At 41.7% G+C, this 22,911-nt stretch overlaps 1 protein-coding gene across 2 annotated transcripts in view; it reads left to right on the top strand.

Annotated features, from left to right (window-relative positions):
- GRM5 (glutamate metabotropic receptor 5) overlaps window positions 1-22,911 on the top strand; it is a 271,646-nt gene that overhangs the window by 232,085 nt on the left and 16,650 nt on the right. For both annotated transcript variants that reach the window (XM_054399141.1, XM_054399133.1), the window contains exon 7: window positions 7,809-8,748. In XM_054399141.1, coding sequence (XP_054255116.1) covers window positions 7,809-8,748 — 940 coding nt within the window. The remainder of the gene's footprint in view (window positions 1-7,808; window positions 8,749-22,911) is intronic.

The raw sequence follows: 22,911 nt of genomic DNA, 5'->3' as shown, positions 1-22,911 counted from the left end.
AGGCAAGAGGAGCTGGAAGCCTTGGTACAGGAGGAAAACTATGATGTTGTTGCCATCACAGAAATGTGGTGTGATGACTCTCACAACTGGAGTGCTGTAATCAATGGCTACAGACTCTTCAGGAGAGACAGGAGAGGGAGAAGGGGTGGAGGAGTGGCCCTGTATATTAGGGAGGCTCTGGACGTCATGGAAGTAGAGACTAAGGATGATCAGGTTGAGTCCCTATGGGTCAGAATTAGGGGGAACGCCAACAAGTCTGACATCCTGGTTGGAGTCTGTAATAGACCACCCAGCCAGGAAGAAGAGGTTGATTTATTATTCTTCAAGCAGCTGGAGGCTGCCTCAAGATCACTTGCCCTTCTTCTTGTGGGTGACTTTAACCTGCCAAACATCTGCTGGGAATTGAGCTCTGCAGAGAAGAGGCAGTCAAGAAGGTTCCTGGAGTGTATGGAGGATAGCTTCTTTCCCCAGCTGTTACATGAGCTTACCAGGGGTGCAGCCCTGCTCGACTTGCTGTTTACAAATAGAGAAGGGCTGGTGGGAGATGTGGTGGTCAGAGGCTGCTTGGGGTCCAGTGACCATGAAATAATTGAGTTTGCAATAGAGTGAAACCAGGAGGGGCAGCACCAAAACCTCCACACTGGACTTCTGAAGGGCAGACTTTGGCTTATTTAAGGAATTGGAAAGTTCCTTGAGAAACAGCCCTTAAAAACAAAGGGGTCCAGGAAGGCTGGACTTACTTCAAGAAAGAACTCTTGAAGGCACAGAAATACTCTGTGCCCATGTGCTGGAAGAGGAGCTGACAAGGGAGACAGCTGGATCGGATGGGCAAGGAGCTTCTAAAGGAATTAAGGAGGGAAAAAAAGGGTGTATCACCTTTGGAAAAAAGGGGAGGTATCCCAGGAAGAGTTTAAGGACATTGCTAGGTCTTGTAGGAAAAAAATTAGAAAGGCAAAAGCCCATTTAGAACTTAGACTGGCCACTGCTGTAAGGGAGAATTAAAAATATTTCTATAAATATATTAATGGCAAAAGAAGAGGCAAGGACAACCTCCAGTCTTTATTGGATGTGGAGGGGAATATAGTAACAAAAGATGAGGAAAAGCAGAGGTACTTAACATCTTCTTTGCTTCAATCTTCAATAGTGGGACAGGCTGTCTTCAGGACAACTGGCCTCCTGAACTGGCAGATGGAACCAGGGACCAGTATAGTCCCCCCATAATCCAGGGGGAAGTGGTAAGAGACCTGCTGAGCCACTTGGATCCTCACAAGTCCATGGGACCTGATGGGATCTATCCTAGGCAGATGAGAGCCAAGCCTCTCTCCATCATTTATCAGTGGTCCTGGCTCACTGGAGAAGTCTCTGATGACTGGAAGCTGGCCAAGGTGATGCCCATCCACAAGAAGGGCCAGAGGGAAGAACAAGGAAGTTACAGACCTGTCAGCCTGACCTCAGTGCCAGGCAAGGTTATGGAACAGGTCATCCTGAGTGAAATTACACAGACCTACAGTATGGCCAAGGGATCAGGCCCAGCCAGCATGGATTCAGGAGGGGCAGGTCCTGCCTGACCAACCTGATCTACTTTTATGATCAGGTTACCATCTGGTGAATACAGGGAAGGCTGTGGATGTAGTCTACCTGGACTTCAGCAAAGCCTTTGACACTGTCTGCCACAAGAAGCTCCTGGCGAAGCTGGCAGCTTGTGGTTTGGAGAGATTCACTCTGAAATGAGTCAAGAATTGGCTGGAGAGCCTGGCCCAGAGAGTGGTGGTGAATGGTGCCACATCCAGTTGGCAGCCAGTCACTGGTGGTGTCCCCCAGGGATCAGTGCTGGGCCCCATCCTGTTCAATATCTTTACTGATGATCTGAACAAGGGAATTGAGTCCATCATCAGTAAGTTTGCAGATGACACCTAGTTAGGAGCAGGTGTTGATCTGTGGAGGGTAGGAGGGTCCTGCAGAGGGACCTCAACCGGCTGAATGGGTGGGCAGAGGCCAGTGGGGTGAGATTTAACAAGGCTAAGTGCAGGGTTCTACACTTTGGCCACAACAACCCCAAGCAGTGCTACAGGCTGGGGACAGAGTGGCTGGAGAGCAGCCAGACAGAGAGGGACCTGGAGGTGCTGGTTGATAGTAGGCTGAACATGAGCCAGCAGTGTGCCCAGGCGGCCAGGAGAGCCAACGGCATCCTGGCCTGGATCAGGAATAGTGTAGCCAGCAGGAGCAGGGAGATTATTCTTCCCCTGTACCAAACACTGGTTAGGCCACACCTTGAGTACTGTGTCCAGTTCTGGGCTCCTCAATTCAAGAGAGATGTTGAGGTACTGGAACATGTCCAGAGAAGGGCAACGAAGCTGGTGAGGGGTCTGGAACACAAACCCTATGAGGAGAGGCTGAGGGAGCTGGGGTTGATTAGCCTGGAGAAGAGGAGGCTCAGGGGTGACCTCATTGCTGTCTACAACTACCTGAAGGGAGGTTGTATCCAGGTGGGACTGGTCTCTTCTCCCAGGCAACCAGCAGCAGAATGAGGGGCCACAGTCTCAAGTTGTGCCAGGGGAGGTATAGGCTGGATGTTAGGAGGAAGTTCTTCACAGAGAGAGTGATTGCCCATTGGAATGGGCTGCCCAGTGAGGTGGTGGAGTCACCGTCCCTGGAGATGTTCAAGAGAAGACTGGATGGGGCACTTTGGTCTAGTTGATCGGATAGGGCTGGGTGATAGGTTGGACTGGATGATCTCGGATGATCTTGGAGGTCTCTTCCAACTTGGTTGATTCTATTCTATGTTTCTATGATGCTGGCTTGAGAGACTTCACTGAAATCCCTTCACTTTCCAGGGTTCATTTTGTTCACAAGCCTTAGTCTGTCATGTTTACCTTTGGAACTAGCTTAGTTATATATTTTATATTACCTACCATGAAAGAGATATTCAGTGGTAAGCTAGTATATCTTTATGGATGCTGAGGGTGTTGTGAAGTCTCTTAGATGTCATGGCTGTAATAACAAATTAAGAGTGTCAAGATCAAATCCCTCAATAATATGGACTATAATACAGTGCTTCATACCTATGAACTCTTCTCCCAGATGAACTAATTTTAATGAAATATGAAAAATCAGAAATAACTGACAAGTGTACATCTACAGAAGGAGCTCAGAGTACTAATACACTTCTGGCACTGGCCAGTCCTTCAAGAGCTTCTCCTCTCCTTGTTTGTGGCATAATTTAGCCCATCCCTAAAGTAGCCAGATGGTTTTTCCAGAATATCCTTTTTTTTCCTTCCCCAGAAGATCTGTACACATCCTTATCTGTAATTTGTTGTTGATATTTGATGCCCCTTTCAGAAAACGTTTTCCCTAGTGTGTGAAATGGGATTTTTTATATCTGCTTGTATTTCCGTTCAGATGTATATCCACTACCTTGCTCACACTGGCTACATTTCTAGCCAGAAGAACACAGGGGCAGTTTTACATCACCATTACTGGGGCTTTGGTCCCAGAACCTGTGCACTCTTGAGCACGGAGTAGAACCACTCTACACCTGCTCTAATTTGGACTGGCTCCTAAAAGCCTTTTCAAAAGCTAAAGACAGTCTCATCACAATGCAGGGACCACATGACAAGGATGTCACCTCTGTCCCATGTGGAGTTTCTGAGCCTGCTAGCACATGAGACTTTGTAGAGGTGGCCTGTGGGGCAGGCTCTTATCCAAATGAACCACGAAAATACACATGCTTAGGGAATAGGAATGAGTTCTCTTCTTCAGCTTTTGCCTTGGGATAATCCTGGCCATCAACCTAACCTGAACAGTGCTGTTTTCTCTTATTTCTTCTACTTGAACTATTTGTCCCTTTCTGCAAAGTGCCATTGTCAGAAACTATTGGCTACTATCTATTATAAAAATACCTCACCAATCATTGCTTTATGAAGACTAACCAGTCCTTAAATCTTAATTGAAGAATAAATCATTTCACAGTTTAGCATTCTCCTTGTAAAGTATAGCCAGTGATGGGGAAAAAGACAGGACAAGTTTTCAGTTCTTTTCTCAGGTATTTCATTGAGAATGTACAAAGAGTAATAAAGCAAAGAAGGCATGAAATAGCCTGAAACTAATGAGACATGCTTGGTTATGACTTACCTCTGCTGCAACATTAGAAACTGAGCAGAATTCAGCTGCTACACTATTATCTGCATGTAAAGGCCAGCTGTCAGATTAAGATGTTTTCTATTCAAATTTCCTGTCAAAGAATATGAAGTAGTAGTAGAAGCTGGTAACAATTTGTTTCCCTAAAAGATTAGTTAAATTCTGCTTAACTTGGAAATATATTTAGAGATCACCTACACATAAAACTTCCTGATGAAGAATCTACATGGGGATATCTGTGCATATCAGAGCATGCATTCTGGTTGTCAACCTTCTTGTACCACTTACTCTTACTGGTATAAAATGTTGATTTTAATGATGTGATTCCTGTGTTACATTGATCTTGATGAAGTCAGAATGAAATAGAGTGTCTACCTCACAATTAAACCAAGAAGAGTCACATATGTATCATCAAGTAATGCTATGAGTGTTTCATAAAAAGTTTGAAGATCTTTGTTACATTAAGATGTGACAATAATTCTATTGTAAGAGAAAGCTTTGCACATCAAAGCAGTTAAAATATCAATGGCAAGTTAATCTACATTTAGTACTGAAGAACACAACTCTGTTACACTAGAGTGACTGCAAATGTATATCCTTTAAATGCACTTATGTCAAAAACTTGTTGACCCTGATCCATCTGATTTTTCTGCAAGAATACAGAGATATCTGTCTTGTTCTTTTACCACACACACGGTTGAGTATGCCACCTTATTTTAGGTATTATATTTTTCAGAATAGTAGTTTTGTAGAGCTATAGAATGCAGAAATACTGGAAAAAGAGAGGAACTAAGCCTAATATCTCCCCACACCACAGAATCACAGAATCAGCCATGTTGGAAGGGACCTTCAAGATCATCAAGTCCAACTGATCACCCAACCCTAAATAATCAACTAGACCATGGCACTAAGTGCCTCATCCAGTCTCCTTTTAAACACTTCTAGAGATGTTGCCCCTCACCACCTCCCTGGACAGCCCATTCCAATGGACAATCACTCTTTTTGTGAAGAGTTTCTTTCTAAGGACAAGTCTAAACTTCCCCCTGCACAGCTTGAGGCTGTGTCCTCTTGTTCTGTTGCTGGTTGCCTGGGAGAAGAGACCAATCCCTACCTGGGTACAACCTCCCTTCAGGTAGTTGTAGAGAGCAGTAAGGTCTTCCCTGAGCCTCCTCTTCTCCAGGCTAAACAACCCCAGCTCCCTCAGCCTCTCCTCATGGGACTTGTGCTCCAGACCCCTCACCAGCTTTGTTGCCCTTTGCTGGACACATTCGAGCAACTCAACATCCCTCTTGAATTGAGAGACACAGAACTGGACACAGCACTCAAGGTGCACTCTAACCAGTGCTGTGTACAGGGGCACAATGACTTCCCTGCTCCTGCTGGCTACACTATTCCTGATCCAGGCGAGGATTCCATTGGCCTTCTTGGCCACCTAGGCACGCTGCTGGCTCATGTTCAGCCTACTGTTAACCAGTACCCCAGGTTCCTTTCTGCTTGGCTGCTCTCCAGCCACTCCACCCCACAGCCTGCAGTGCTGCATGGGGTTGTTGTGGCCAAAGTGTAGAACCCGGCATTTAGACATGTTAAAGCTCATTCCGTTAGACTCTGCCCATCTCTCCAACCTGTCAAGGTCCTTCTGCAGAGCCCTCCTACCTTCTAACAGATTGAGACCTGCTCCCAGGGGATATGATTGCTGCTAACAATATCAGTGGTAGACTTGGAAAAACTAAGGTCCACTTAAAAGAAAAGGCAAAAAAGTAAATCTTGCCTGTAGAAATTCCCAAATTATACTCCTGATGTCTACATTCACTCCTGTTCATCAAGTCATTGAGGTCTCAGGTTCCCTAATTGGAATTAACAGACAGTGCAGATTATGCTCACTGCTGACAATACAGATGTGAGCACCTCCTTGGGGTCAGGTGTCTTGCCATGACCCACCTCAACTCAGACAGACACCCTTCTGTCTAACCAAAGCAGAAGACAGCAAGTCAATTACAACAACCCTAAATTTTGAGGTCATAAAGATTTTCCAATCAAGATTAGTCAAGCTTAGTAGAAGCTTAAGGGAAATAAAAGGTTCTAGCTACATTTCCTACACTACATTATTTCTTTCCATATGTTCTACTCTGCCTGGAAGTGTAAGTGTGTCTACTATTATCAGGAAGTTGCAGTCCAGAGCATAAAGGTCCTCCCATCTTACTTGTATTGGATCTGGCTGAGTTAGTTTTCCCCATCATTGTCCTGTTCTTTGTATTGGTAAATAGAAAGGTGTTGTTAAAACATTGGTGTTTTGGCTACTGCTGAGCAATGCTCATGCATTATTGAGACTGTCTCTCTAACATATCTCCTTCACCAGTGGCTAGGGCTGGCCAAGATCTTGGGAGTGGACATAGACAGGAGAGCTGACCAAAGAAATATGACCATATGATGCGCTCAGCAGCAAAATCCAAGAAAAAGAAGGAAGAAGGAGGGCTTTTGTTACTACTATGTTTGTCTTCCAGTGCAACTGTTACACATACTGAAGTGCAGGTTCCCAGGAAGTGGCTGGACTTTGCCTGCTGATGGGAAGAAGATATTCTTTTATATTTCTTTGCTTTCACTGGTGGCCTTTGCTTTGGCTTTGCTAAATTGCTTTTATTTTGACCCACTAGTTTTTCCATCTTATTTTCTCCCCATCTGTCCTGCTGAAGAGGGGAGCAATAGAGTGACTTGGTGGGTACCTGACATCAAGCCAAGGTCAACCCAGCATAACTATTCAAATTTTATAGTATAAAAGAAAAGGAGAGATGAAGAAGGGATGCCAGTATCAGGTTTTCTGCCAGCTTTTACTCCTGTCTGTTGATCTGCCCACTGTAGAACGAAAAGTTCCATTGACTTCCTATGACATACATACATAGAATGACTCATTAAAACCTATGCATAGACTGAAAAACAAGTTTGTTTAGGTAATTTGCACTGCTGATACAGCTTTGACACTAATTTCTTCAATTCAGTATGATTTCAGTTTAATGAGGTTTTAATTCCTGAGATGTCTCAAAGGAATGAATGACAGATAAGTAAGTGAGTATGGTGTACCATCCCAAATGACATACTATTTGAAACTCTGATCCTAAAAGAATTTTGTTCAAAAAAAGGTAGCATAGCTGAGAAAGAAGGACTCACTTTTTCTTGACATTTATAATCTGTAAGATTCCTCTCCATAATCATGAACAAGTACCAATATCCTTCATAGGGCATAACATAATTAGCAGAATTGACATCTTGTCCTGTGAGTGCGTACAGTGTGCCAACAACTCTGAAGCATTTTGTATTGAGATAACGCAATTTGAGTCTCAAATGTGTTCAAATTTGATTCTCAAATATGGTTAAAATGTTGCCATAATTAAAAGACTTTAAAAGGAAAATTCTGTTGTGAGAGGTGACTTAATCAGGCTGGCCATTTATTAAGTCATCATGTTATATTCCAGACAAAGTGTATTACTGAAATAAGATGTCACTGAAATGTATTTTTTGTGTCATTATATTACCGTAATCTTACCTACACTCATTATAATAGCACCTTCCTTTAACACAGAAAGAATAGAAATATCAGAAGACCTGTAACTGTATTATTAAAGAATCTCACTCCTCCGTACTTCAGTTTACATTCTTTTTTTTTTTTAACCCTGTAGGTTGTGACCTCATTCCAGTCCAGTATCTCAGATGGGGAGATCCTGAACCAATCGCAGCAGTTGTTTTTGCATGCCTGGGGCTGCTGGCCACCTTGTTTGTTACAGTTATATTCATAATGTACCGTGACACTCCAGTGGTCAAGTCATCCAGCCGAGAACTTTGCTACATCATTCTAGCTGGCATCTGCTTGGGTTACCTGTGCACTTTCTGTCTCATTGCAAAACCTCAACAGATTTACTGTTACCTGCAACGAATTGGCATCGGCCTCTCCCCAGCGATGAGTTACTCTGCTCTAGTAACTAAAACCAACCGCATTGCAAGAATCCTGGCTGGAAGCAAAAAGAAAATATGTACAAAGAAACCTAGGTTCATGAGTGCCTGCGCCCAACTGGTCATTGCATTTATCTTGATATGTATACAATTAGGCATAATTGTTGCCCTCTTCATAATGGAGCCACCAGATATAATGCATGATTATCCAAGCATCCGAGAGGTCTACCTGATTTGTAACACCACCAACCTGGGTGTTGTAACTCCCCTTGGGTATAATGGATTGTTAATTTTGAGTTGCACCTTTTATGCATTCAAGACAAGAAATGTTCCAGCTAATTTCAATGAAGCAAAGTATATTGCCTTTACAATGTATACCACCTGCATCATTTGGCTGGCTTTTGTGCCAATATATTTTGGAAGCAACTACAAGATAATTACCATGTGTTTCTCAGTGAGTCTGAGTGCCACGGTGGCCCTTGGCTGTATGTTTGTGCCCAAGGTCTATATCATCCTTGCTAAGCCTGAAAGGAATGTGCGCAGTGCATTCACCACATCAACCGTGGTCCGCATGCACGTAGGGGATGGAAAGTCATCGTCAGCTGCAAGCCGCTCAAGTAGCCTGGTCAACCTGTGGAGAAGAAGGGGATCATCTGGGGAAACCCTGAGGTAAAGTTTGCTAATATGGGAGTGTGGGGAAGCAATTGTGGTCTTCTGAGAGCAATTAATAGTGGAAGGACAATGGAAAATATATTCGTTCTGTTTGCCTCTCCACTGGGAGAGGAGTGTGTCCTCTCATAACTTTACCAGCTTCTGGTTCAATTTAGACAAAATGTTGTCCAAAAACAGGGGACAAAGTGATGAGCAAACAATTACAAGGCTGGTAGTACTGGTTGTGTCAACTGTATGCTTACTGTAGAGAGAAAAAAAAATCTTAGGAGAAAAAAATAACAGAACAAGAAATGTAATTCATCATATTTTCCTGAATGCACTGCTTTACAATCTCTTTCCCTTAAGTGATTTGCATAATGTCTGTATTTTGCCTCTAGCCATGGCAGTAAAGCCATAAGTTTCCTGCTATTTCTACATAATCAAGGTAAAGTAGCAAATACAAGTGGCATTGTGAGCCACCACTCTCAGGCATCTGAGGATTTTTTCATATGACTGTTCTGTTATACCTTTTATCTCCTGTTCCTTTGGTTTTCCTATCTTGCATTATCTCTTCCTGCTTTCTTTCTCTTTGCCCTCACCTGTCTTCTCTTATCTGTCTTGATACCTTTTTCTATATTCATCTTCCTAACTCCATCAAATTCAGATGCTCACAGGACCCTATCTTGCTACCCTTCCTACTGCTGAACAGATACTCCCTTGTGAGGGATTTCTTTATTATTTCCAAAGGAGTCATTTGAATTTAGTGATCATGAGGATAACTTGTATGTGCAGTGTATAAAAATCACAGTAAGTGAATACTAAAGAGAAAGGAGTGGAAATACTGTCCTGCTTCATATGACAGAGGGTATTGAAGTTCAGCAAATGCAGTGTTTCATTTTAATCTTTTGATCCTTTTTACTTTTGATATGGATGCTATGGGGATGATTTGGGTTATTTATGTGCTAGCATAAACAAAGAATTCTACTTCTATGAAAGTGCAGTTAAATGGTTTTGTCACTTCTCAGCTATACGAGACTCTATCCTGGAAGTGACAAGTAGCTTGATTTTCCTCTTCACTGAAACATATGTGGATTTTATGATGGATAATATGAGTATTTCCAGACATGCCACTGTTCACAACTGGAATTGGCATGGTATGAGGGCAGTTTATGCTTCCATGTTTGTGTGAAACAAAACTTCAACTTGAGGGAGGATTTTATTATAACACCTGCAGGAAGAATTAAGCCAAAATGATGATTTCTTTCTGTCAGATTATTACTCATGTTTCTCTTTCAGTGACTTTGAATTGGTACAGAAATAGCCAGTCTGTTACAAAATATTTTATACCTATGATTAGTTAATGATGGTGCCTTCCAGTTCCTTTCCAGGTGCAGAGTAGGATGCTATTTTAAAATGATAAATTCTTTATTAGCTTAATTGATGGTTACCTGAAATGTCCTCTTCTACAGCCTCTGTTTGTAACCCTGAATGACCTGATAACTACTTCCGAGCCACCTAAAAAAGGCATTCTTCATAGTATGTCCTAAACAGGAGGACAGTCTTCCTCTTTGAGATTATTATTACATTTCTTCACTTTTGTTGCAGAATTCATTTGCATCACACAGATTTTTACTCAGCAAGATAAAGTTACAGATGACAGGAAGATCTTGGGCTTGAGAAGGATTTGCTTGTCATTATTTGTTCTAGAGTCTTTATTTTATTCAGAAAAGTATCCTGAAAGACTTAGTAAATTCTTTTTGAGAGATCAATTTCCATGTGTTTCTATCTCTCAACGTGTAGATAACATCTGCAGTAGAGAGTTATAGCAGAATTAAATAGATCTTCTTTGACAATTACTTCTTTTTAAATAGCACTGTCTTGTAAATGTCTTCAGTCCTGAACAGCACTGAGAGAGTTCAATAGGTGTGTGTAGGAATGAAAAAGACCACACAACGCTGTTATATTGATAAATTTGCTAAGGTATAAAGAATCAGAACATTTTATTTGAAAGTTGCAGAAAAATTTTTATGCTGTCAGGAGTATGAATTAACACATAAAACTGAAACAAAGATAATCCTAATGCAGGTGTCTGAATCTTCATCTGGTTAAATGGCAATGGTGCCAGTGAGCTTAGAAGTGCTCAGTCAATATGTGCCTGAAGGGTCTGGGAATCCAAGAGCAAACTGATCTCATCAGTCATGGGAAATTCTCTCTAATCAATGTCTACTTAGTTGTATGAAAGAAAACAAAATAGGGTCCTGAAATACACTGTGTAAATGTAATATGCTACTCAACATTTCACCTATGTCTGATATCTTCTCAGAGAAAGAAAACCACTTTCAGCTTCTGTTCTGCTTACAGTAGAGCATGATCAAACATTTCACTTAATATTCAAACATTTATTTAAAAAAGAAAAATCTTGTTGCATAAAGTAATATGTTTTAAGGTATTATTCAGTACAATACTCAAAGCTTGTTTGGATGGATAGTTATTTGAGTGAATACTGAAGTACTCAGACTCAAAGGAAATATGCACTAGAACTATAAGGCATTATTTTAAAAGCCCAGAGGGGTTATATTTAAAAGAGAGTGAGTCAGTGTTGAACTTTAAAGAAACATGCTATTTAAGTCACCAGAATATAGAGGGGCCCCTATCATTAGTGTTTTGCTTCTTGACACTAATTTATAGCAGAGTCTAGTATTGCATCTAATCATTGTCAAACAGATAATGCCAATGCTCTATTCAGAGCTTCTTCATTAGATGCAAAATGGCAGATAATATGACTAGTTTTGCCTAAATAAAGCAATGTATCTGTTAAAAGTCCTAAATTACTTTTTTGCATAGGTTATTTTTCAATTAAGAAAACTCAGGTAAGCAGTGATGTGTTGGAATGATTCTTCATGTACTGAAATATTTAGAAGGAAAGAGAAAACTATTCATTACCTAGTGAAAGGAAAACCATTTCATGTAGGTTATTGCGATACTGTAGTACTCACTAAAACAGATTCTACCCTCATTTAAAAGTAGGGCTAACAAAACAGACATTACCAGAAACAACTCCATAAAGAAGAATGCTGAACACTACATAGCTGCTGTCAAAGCCACACAACCTGGGTAGAGAGTTATCTAGACATTTTTCTTCCAGTTATCTTACCAGTTAATTTCACAGGAAGTAGAAAGGCTATTAGTAAATTGAGCAAATCTTACCTTGAGTTCCCAGGAACTGTTAGCACAAATGCTGCACAGTCCTTTTGAAATACAAGACTAATTTATCCTTGCCTCATGCTCAACTATCTCTGTTGGTAAGATATGGACTGTGTATTCTACAACTAGAGCTGGTACTATATTTCTAACCTGGGCTACACACCAAAGCCTTTCAGCCATGCTGCCTTGGCCTGGGGAATAAAATTTCCAAAATCACTCTTAAACACAGAATTACACACAGAATCAACAAAGTTGGAAGAGACCTCCAAGATCATCAAGACCAACCGATCACGCAACTCTAACTAATCAACTAAACCACTGATGAGCCACTAAGTGCCCCATCCAGTCTTTTCTTAAACACCTCCAGGGACACTGATCCCACCACCTCCCTGGCCAGCCCATTCCAATGGGCAGTCACTTTTTCTGTGAAGAACTTCTTTCTAAGATCAAGCCTAAACTTCCCCCTGCACAGCCTGAGACTGTGTCCTCTTGCTCTGTTGCTGATTGCCTGGGAGAAGAGACCAACCCCCACCTGGCTATAACCACCCTTCAGGTAGTTGTAGACAGCAATAAGGTCTCTCTTGAGCTTCCTCTTCTTCAGTGTAAACAACCCCAACTCCCTCAGCCTCTCCTTTTAACTTTCTAATATCTAGCCATGAATTTCACACAGTAATTTCATCATTGTAGGTGTTCATCTCTTCTGGACCATGTCTTTAAATGGCTCATATCACACCTGTGCCATTTTCCAAGCTTACCTACATCAACCTTTAAAATATATGCATCTCCCTCTACCTACTTATAGAAAAACATGTTTGCTTTCCATTACATCAGATAATAAACTGTTCTAGGTGACCAGCAAAGTGTTAAAAACAACCCTAATGTCTTAATATGTCTATCCCACATATCTGCTAAGCAAGTTTTTAAAAGTCCTGCCAGTATTTTTCTCTCTGCACTTTGTGTTTCTCCTAAATCTTCGCTCTGTTCCTCTCCAATTCACCCAATGTTGGTTATAGTTGTGCCTGTTGTTCCTGCCCTCAGCTTCTTCCTTTGGACATCCCCAACCACTTTCAAAGTCCTTCAGTTGCTTCAGCAGCAAATTCTGTGTTGTTCCAGCCTGTAAGATTTTACAGAATAATCAAGAGGAACTTGGCATCCTTCTATAGGTCAAGCTGTGACTTGGACACAGGAGAACTGTTCAGGCAGTGAGATGGGAACTTATGAAAGAAAAGTGAAGTCAGAAAACACACAAAATGAGGTTCTTTGCTTGGAGATTAGAGGCTTAGTTATATAGATACCCGCTATTTTTGCAGTGACAGGCAGAAGAAAGAAATTAGGCAGGTAAAAGTGTTGCTTGCTTGGATTTTTTTGTTTGATTGGTTTTGGGGGGTTTTAATTTGTTTTTTCCTAACTGTTGGTTGGTCATTCTCCCTATGACGATGTACAACTCCTTAGGTTTCTTCTAGGTCACTCTCAAAAAAAAAAAAAAAAAAAAAAAAAAAAGCTGCTAGGTACCCATCACAAGCCAAAAGTACTCTTGTGAAAAAATACAAACCAGATTATCCTTTTCTAAATGGGTTAGGACTGCTGAAGGCAACTATTCATATTCTGCCCATGACCATTCTATGAACTCAGAAAAAGGATGGATCTGTACTTTCAATGCATTACCCAGGCAGGTAGACATGAACATTCAACAGGAAAGAATCTTCACCAAGAGAGTCAGATAATGTTAGCCATATTCAAGATACAGTGCATGTTTGTGGCACTGCACATAATTCCTCCACATAGATGTGAACAGCACAATACTAAAGAAAAAAGATGTAGATTGATTTCTGCACCTTATCATAGATGTCTATCCACAGCAACTCATGAATCTCAATGAGATCAAAGCTTTATAGCCCTATTTGGCAGTGATGCTTTATTCTACCTGGATTTACTACACAATACACTATTTCCTGGATAATTAAACATAAACTGTGACTGACAAAACAAGTGAACTACTAATTTGGCTCTTAATATATTATCTTGTCCTTTTAAGAACCTTTTAAGAACCACTGTGTGCTTGCAGAACCAGGACAACATTCATTCAGGAGTGAGGATCCTTTGCTGTAATGAGCCAACACACCCTCAGGTGTTTCTTGTATAAATCGCTATAATTTTGTTTTATTTTAATCTGCTTAGACAAAGATGCTCACATATCCACCTAAGAATCACATGCTATTTAAGAGAATTTTTTTTCTCCCTCCCAAGTGCTACACTGGTACAGTAATAGCATTTTGAGGGAACAAGAGCTTGCCCTCACAGGCATATGAAAAGGAATTCAGGTGTCCAGGCTCATGTGCTGTTAGATGTCATTCCCTATCTCCTATGAAGAACATATGTTAAGCAAACTAGGTTTTTTCACTGGACTGGATTCAGGCCTCCATCACCAGTGGTTGTAATTAGTGTTTACATCAGACAGTCCCAAATTGTGCCATAATTAAATATTTTTGAAACAGGTGTCTACTATCACGCTGTGTGCTCCGCTTTTGCAAGGAACGCCTGGTTTTCCCTCTTATCTTTTCTCTCTCTCTTTTTCTGTCTTATGACTGACTATATCATTATTATTCAAACAGAAGGTATTTTGATACAAAAAATAAGAAATATATGCTTGAATCAGCCTAGAAGCTGCCATCCATGTTCAAAAATATAGCAGTCTATCACATATCAGCATGACATATATCGGCATCAAAATCTCAAGATTAGTTTTTTCAGAAGCCTGAACTGAAATTTCTCAAAACCTCCACCCTTTTATTCTCAGAAATTTTTTCAAACATTCATTCTAATTCTGAATCTGATTGAAATTCATTTAAAACACGGAGGGGAAAAAAAAATTAAAATCCTTGCCAGTCTTTGCTGTTGCAGCTTATTGCAGGTCTGACTACTGACTATTATGTTGCATTATTAGGAAAGCCCCGGGAAGATATTTTGTTTCCAGACTCTGATGGGAATTCCCATCAGAATAAACCTTTGCCACTGTTACACTCACCATGCCAAGGGGCTCCAAGACGCAGTCCATGCAATTCCCATTGTCCAGGTGCCTAATTCTTACCGGTTGAAAGCCACATCTATAAATAAGCAGACAGACCTGAAGCCATAGCCATCAAGGTGCGATCAAATGCTTTTAGAACATGTGTGTGCATTGTCAACGTGAGGATTTCAGGTGTAAATGTGAGAGATTCAAGTTCCCTCTGCATCAGGAAGATAAGTTGCCTGAGGCATGAAACAGGGCTGTTGTTTCACCTGGGGCTTTCAGTACTGTAAAGACAGAATACAAGAAAAACTGGGGGAGTCTTGTGAAAAGCTGAAGCTGATTCTCGTTCCTCACATACCTCCACTGAGAAAAATACTGATCCTGAGTTTGTCCCACAATATATTCTATTGGGACACATTCCTTACAGTGAAAGTGTCAATTTTGTCTTCATTTATATGCAGCTCAAACAGTTTCTTTGGCACGTTTTGAATAATGATAAATGAACACTGCACTTCTCTTTCAAACTAATTTGCAAAAACTTTTTTTCTTAACACACTATGTCAGAGGCTGGTTTCTAGGTTCATAAAATACAACCAGAGGTCTGAGATAATTTTGCTGATGTGATTGGTCATACAGAACACTAAGACTAACATACCATCAGGTCCATTGCCTGGCAAAACGAAGGTAAATGCAGCTTTCCCAGTGTGTAGGGTAAGTCACAGTCTTCATAAAAATTATTGGTTCTACAGTTTCTGCAGGTAGTTACTCATAGAAAAATGGAGTAGAATATAGAAGAGGTTGTAACCTCAGAATAGTGAACTTGTGACTGGTGTATCATCTCTTGTTTGGAGTTCCATCAGCTACCTGTGAGTTATGCCAGCATGAATTGCTTTCCTACTGGAGCCTGCTGGAGTAATTCAGTCTTGTATACAATAAAACTGACTGGAAAAGGCAGAGAGTTAATTTCTAGCCTGGTGAAAAGAAAATTATTTTATTGTCATACAATGGCAGAGAAGAAAATCCAGTCTGGGTCTGTTGTACCCCTAAGTACCCTACCAGTTAGGCTTTTATACTGGCTTTATACTAGAAGAGCTTTACAATTCTGATTTATTTCACTGAAAACCAAACCAAACCAAAGCAAAGCAGAACAAAACAAAACAAAAAAATTCTAACAATGAAAACACCAACTTAAAACACAAAATATAAAGCAGCAACAAAAAAACCAAAGCAACCCAAAGCACACACACAAAACACAGACAAACCAAACACAAACACAACAAGAACAAAACCACAAACAAACAAGAACCATTATTCAAAATCCTGAAGTTTTGCAGAGCAGACAAATAATTATTCGTGATTTTCAGGCTTTTTAATCAACTCTTTTGTACATGGAGAGCTAAAAAAGAGATTATCAAAGAACGCAAATAAGGAGAAATAGAAAAATAATGCTTAAGAAGTTACATTCTAGAAACTACAGGCACCATCTGTAAACTATAACACTGACCATCTTTTAGCCATTGCTCATCTCAGTGCAATAAATCCTAGGGGATATTGAAAAGTGGAAGTGCTACACAAAACAGGACCAGAGATCACTCTAAGGCAGAAGGTATGAGTGAAAATTATTATGTACCAAAAAATAAATTAATTTCTACAGATGCTGTTTAAAGTGACCATCTACTACAAACTGCACAAAAGTGCTTTGATGATTTTGTAATATGAGACAATGTCAAAAAAGTCAGGGGTAAGCTTCTTACATGACATCATGTCATTAGATCAGGTAAGAATATTATGAAGTGAAGGTTTGTTTCAGTGTTGTTTTTATATTATTATTTTTAAAACCCAAAATCTAGACAAAGTGATAGAAGATATTATTTGTTTACTTCATAGCCTTGTTAGAAAAGAATTTCAATGCAAGAAAAAAAATTAAATGACTCTTCAGAGAAAATCACTATCCTTTTGACTGATTAGTCTGCATTTATTAATGAATCACTTGCCAGTTGGATCATTTGGAGCTATTTTAATCTAATATGCTAAGAAAGAATAAATTGAGAGATTACTGAATGGTTTGAGTCCTCCAGGTTTTTTCCCCCTTAAATAACTTAGTCTTGGTGTCTTTTTGGACAAGCTTGTTACTGTGATTAATTAAATTTAAAATATTGTGAAATGACTGAAAAAATATTTTATGAAACTTAGTGAAAGTTATTAGGTCCAAAAGATTTTGATATATTGCTGCTAAAACATTCCATCTGTATAATGAATTGATATACTTGAATGCCCTGTTTACAATGATTTTTAATTTGTGTACAGTGTTAGGATTGTTTTGAATTTCCTCTTAAATTTAATTAAAATACTGATTGATTGATATAAATTGTTTGGCTGCATTAACTGAGCACATGTGTTCAGGCCTAATTTTGTGAATTATTTCTATTATGACAGCATCCTTATCATTCTGAACCAAGTATCGTAGGCTGTACTGTGCAAATTAAATTATGCTGTAAACAGTTCCAGTCCTACTGTTAAACAAATATGGTCTAGATTGCAAAATGCAGTTGTGTCGGTGTGAGCTGAAATTCCCCCCCACCAACAATAACCAGGCTAGCTCAGTCTGGAAGCAAATGAAAAGCTGTATTTACAAGCAGAGTCTAAAATCTACAATGAAATGCAAAGAATATGTACAAATATACAAAATTCACAACATTCACAAATATATACAATCAACAGAAAAGCACAACCGATCTCCCTTTGCTTCCCCCCAAGGGGACCCTCCCAAAGGGGCCTCTCTCTCTCCCAAGAGCTTCCCCCCCAGACCCCCCTGGACAGAGAAGCAGAGTTAGTTAAGCAGAAAGTTGTTAACTTAGCTGCCAAGGTCAGTGTGTTATCTTCAGCCAGAAGAGAAGAAGAAACAGCAGCCAGACAGCCCAGCAACTGCCCCCACTGCCGAACGCAGAATGTGCAGAATGCCTACTTTGTTTTGGGTAATAGTTCTTAAACATTTCTATCTATCCAATGGAAGTGTTTAGAACAATCGTTATTTTGCTTTCTTACACCCAATAGTGACTTATTTACATTCTTTCACTTTCTCTGTTTTGAACTTTGCAAGGAAAAATTAAAAAGACAGTTTCAAACCACCACAGTCCACCCCTTCTAAACAATTCCATTGGCTGCTACTATCATTTATCTAATCTAAAATAATATCTACAACAATAGGTGAATAAAGACCATAGTCCATTCCGGCTATCTCAGATGTAGATGATTGAAAAGAGTCAAATCACAGGAAAAACAGCAAACAGTTTGTTTCCTCGCAGATGGAGCGAAGAAAGGAACAGGGACTCTCAGGTGACTCAGGGCTCTCAGGGTTCGTGCACCGTAGATCTCATGGACTCTCCTCTTGGGCGCGATGCTGTATCTGCGCAACACTCTGAATTTAACCTCTCTCAGCCAAAGTTAGATTTCTTTGTGGAATGCACTGAAATTCACCATTTTCTTGCATCACCCAATAGGTGTGACCAGGACCTTCAGCAGAAACCACCCCTCGGACAGGTTTGGCCTCTCCTGAAGGAGAAAATACCCAAACAGTTTTGCCTAACAGATTCTTTTCTCTGATAACAGGAACTCTATCACCTTCTTCCTTTCGCAACAAATCTGACTGGGCAGGTCCAGCTCGATTCACTGAACCTCTACTATTCACCAACCAGGTTGCTTGTGCTAAATGCTTCTCCCAGTTTTTCAAAGATCCACCCCCCATGGCTTTGAGAGTGGTTTTCAGCAAACCCTTGTAGCATTCGATCTTCCCTGCAGCTGGTGCATAGTAGGGAATGTGGAATATCCACTCGATGCCGTGCTCTTTGGCCCAGTTTTTTACAAGATTGTTCTTGAAGTGAGTTCCATTGTCCGACTCAATCCTCTCTGGAGTTCCGTGTCTCCACAGGATTTGTCTCTCCAGACCAAGAATGGTGTTACGTGCAGTTGCATGAGGAACTGGATAAGTTTCCAGCCATCCAGTGCTTGCCTCTACCATAGTCAGCACATACTGCTTACCAGATCGAGAACGAGGTAGAGTGATGTAGTCAATCTGCCAGGCTTCACCATACTTGTACTTGGACCATCGGTCACCGTACCACAAGGGCTTGATCCGCTTTGCCTGCTTAATAGCAGCACAAATGTCACAGTCATGGATGACTTGTGTGATAGCATCCATGGAAATGTCAATGGATCTGTCACGAGCCCATCGGTAGGTTGCATCTCTGCCTTGATGTCCTGACGAGTCATGGGCCCACCGGGCTAAGAACAGCTCACCTCGGTGTTTCCAGTCAAGATCAGGATCAGGATCAGAGTTTGTGTCCACCTGGGAAACTCTTGCAGCTAGATCTGCCTGATGGTTGTGTTGTTGTTCCTCTGTAGCTTTGCTCTTAGGAATGTGAGCATCGATGTGTCTCACTTTCACTGGGATTCTCTCAATGCAAGCAGCAATGTCTTGCCATAGATCTGCAGCCCAGATTGGCTTTCCTTTCCTCTGCCAGCCATTCTTTTTCCAGTCTTTCAGCCAACCCCACAAGGCATTGGCTACCATCCATGAGTCGGTGTAGAGATAAAGCTTTGGCCATCTCTCATGTTCAGCTATGTTAAGAGCTAGCTGGACAGCTTTTACCTCTGCAAATTGACTGGATTCTCCTTCTCCATCTCTCGCTTCTGCAACTCTGCGCGTTGGGCTCCACACTGCAGATTTCCATCTCCGCTTGTTCCCAACAAGACGACAGGAACCGTCTGTGAACAAAGCATATCTCTTTTCATCATCAGACAGATCACTGTAAGGAGGAGCTTCCTCTGCACGAGTTACTCTCTCCTCTGGAGGTTTAGCACAGCTTGTGCCTTCTGGCCAGTTTGTGATCACCTCCACCAAACCAGGCCTTTCGAGATTTCCCATTCGAGCTCTCTGTGTTATCAGAGCCATCCACTTAGACCAGGTAGCATCTGTTGCATGATGTGGTGAAGAACCTTTGCCTTTGAACATCCAATTCAGAACTGGCAATCTAGGAGCTAGAAGAAGTTGTGACTCAGTTCCGATCACTTCAGAAGCAGCTTTCACTCCTTCATAAGCAGCTAAAATCTCTTTCTCTGTTGGAGTGTAGTTTGCCTCTGAGCCTTTGTAGCCACGACCCCAGAAACCAAGAGGACGTCCTCGTGTCTCCCCTGGAGCTTTTTGCCATAAGCACCAGGTTGGACCATTGTCACTCGCGGCCGTGTACAGAATATTCTTAATGTCCTGGACCAGTTCGGACAGGTCCCAGACCCATCGCTTGGACTACCTCTCGCTTGATCTGGTCAAAGGCTGCTTGTTGCTCAGGACCCCATTGGAAACTGTTTCTCTTTCGAGTCACATCATAGAGAGGTTTCACAATCTGACTGTATCCAGGAATGTGCAATCTCCGAAATCCCACTATGCCTAAGAAACGCAGAGTTTCTTTCTTGTTGATGGGATTTGCCATGGTGGAGACTCTGTTTATCACATCCATTGGGATGTGACGGCGACCATCTTGCCACCGCACTCCCAGAAACTGGATTTCTCTGGCAGGTCCTTTCACCTTGTCTCGCTTGATAGCGAAACCAGCTTGCAAGAGAATGTCAAGGATTTTGTTACCTTTCTCGAAGACTTCTTCAGCAGTCTCACCCCAGACGATGATGTCATCGATGAACTGAATGTGTTCTGGAGCTCCACCTTTCTCCAAAGCATCATGGATCACTGCATGGCAGATGGTTGAACTGTGAATCCACCCCTGGGGCAAACGATTGAATGTGTACTGAATGCCTCTCCAGGTGAAAGCAAACTGAGGCCTGCATTCCTCTGCTATGGGGATAGAGAAGAAAGCATTAGCAATGTCTATGGTAGCATACCATTTGTCCTGCTTGGATTCCAGCTCATATTGGAGTTCCATCATGTCTGGCACAGCTGCACTCATGGGTGGAGTTACTTCATTCAAGGCACGGAAATCAACTGTCAGACGCCACTCTCCATTCTGCTTTCTCACAGGCCAGATTGGACTGTTGAAAGGTGAATGAGTTTTGCTGATGACCTTCTGACTCTCCAACTGACGAATCAAGTTTTGAATGGGCACCAAAGAGTCACGGTTGGTTCTGTATTGTCTGTGATGCACAGTTTGAGAAGCAACCGGCAGCTTTACATCCTCTATCTCATGTTGTCCCACAACTGCAGATTCATCTGAAAGCTCAGGTCTAATGGACAACTTCAATTTTCCTCCATCAATTTCTACAGTTGCTATTCCAAAAGCCCATTTGTAACCCTTAGGGTCTTTAAAACACCCTTCTCTCAGAAAGTCAATTCCCAAAATACAAGGTGCATTAGGACCTGTTACAATAGTATGTTTCTTCCACTGCTTCCCAGTTAAACTTATATCAACCTCTATCTTAAACAACTCTTGAGATCCACCAGTGACTCCCTGAATAGTTATAGATTCTCCCCCTTGATAATTTGATGGTATTATGGTGCACTGAGCTCCTGTGTCAACCAAGGCCCTGTACTTCTGAAATTTTGAAGTGCCAGGCCACTGGATGTACACATCCCAATAGATTCTGTTATCTCCATTATCCCTTACCTCCCCCTGGCGGAAGGCAGGGCACCCCTAATGGTGGGGATTACCTCCACATGTACAGCTGGCACAATGTCCAGCACCAGAATTAGGATCACTGTTGGAGCTATCAGAGTTGTTCTGGGAAACTGAGGAAGCGACAGCTACCCTCCTGGTATTCCTACCTCGGGATCTGCCTCTCTGCAGCTCCCGTAACCTCTTGAAAAGATCAGAAGTTGGTTGACCATCCCATCTGTTCATGTTCTCACCAAACTGATCACGCAGAGTTATCCAGATACTGCCACGTGATTGCCTCTGCTGTCTGTTTTGGTTTGACCTATTCTGGAATGGCCTTCTTGGAGCACGTCTGTTTCTGACAGCTGAAACTTGTATCCATCTGGAGGAAGAGGAATTAGAATCATCCCCCTTCATCAAGTTGGATATGGAGGTTTTAAGTTCCTCCTTCAGCTCTTTCATGCAATTCTCCATCTTTCCAGACAGAGTTTCAATGGCTGAAACCAAAGAAGTACGTGCAAGACTATCCTCCAACTGCCTCATTTGGTCAGTGAACTGGCCAACAGTAGGAGGTGCTCCACCATAATTTCTTGCCACAATCCTGCTTGCCAGAATAGTAGCATAATTAGGAGGAGCAAGCTTAATAAGCTTTTTGGCAAGGCCTGTTCCAACAGGAATTTCATCAGGATTCAGAGTCTTATGATCTCCATACATTACTTCTCTCACAGCAAACTCTCTCAGACGCTTGATTCCCTCAGCTATTGTGGTCCAAGGCTTAGGGTTCCATGGTAAATCATCTCTGCTGGGGTACCTCAGCGAGACTGCCAGTAGGAGGCCTGCCCACAGAGAAACTTTACCAATGCACTTGCCTAGGTGCCTGTCTATGCCTGTATCCTTTGAGAGCATCCCCAACTGAGAGGCCGACTTGTCACCTACCACCAATGCTGGGGCTCCCATATCAAAACACCTGGCTAGCCAAGACAGGACTGGCTCATTATCTCCTCTGATGTAATCCTTCCTCACATGTCTAATTTCCTGTCTGGGTGCATTAGCTGACTGTATGTCATCCTCATCATCATCATCATCATCATCATCCTGAGGTCGCTGTCCCCATAATCCTGTTGTAATCCTCCGTTGAATTTCCTTGAGTTCAGAGGCTCTGCCAGCAGTTGCTAATCTACTAGGGTCTACATCCTGACCTACATCTCCATCATCCATGTGGGGTCTCAAGAGGTCTACCAGAGTTTTAAGGCTAACCCTCTCTTCCTCATCAGAAGGATCTTTCTTAACAGAGGGACCCTGAGTAGAAGGACCCTCATCTCCATCTGCACCATCTCCTGCAGCATCTGCATCTCCTCCTGCAGCTCC

This window comes from Indicator indicator, chromosome 1 (genome assembly GCF_027791375.1).
Source record: "Indicator indicator isolate 239-I01 chromosome 1, UM_Iind_1.1, whole genome shotgun sequence".
NCBI lineage: Eukaryota > Metazoa > Chordata > Aves > Piciformes > Indicatoridae > Indicator > Indicator indicator.
This window is presented reverse-complemented; position numbering and strand designations above follow the sequence as displayed.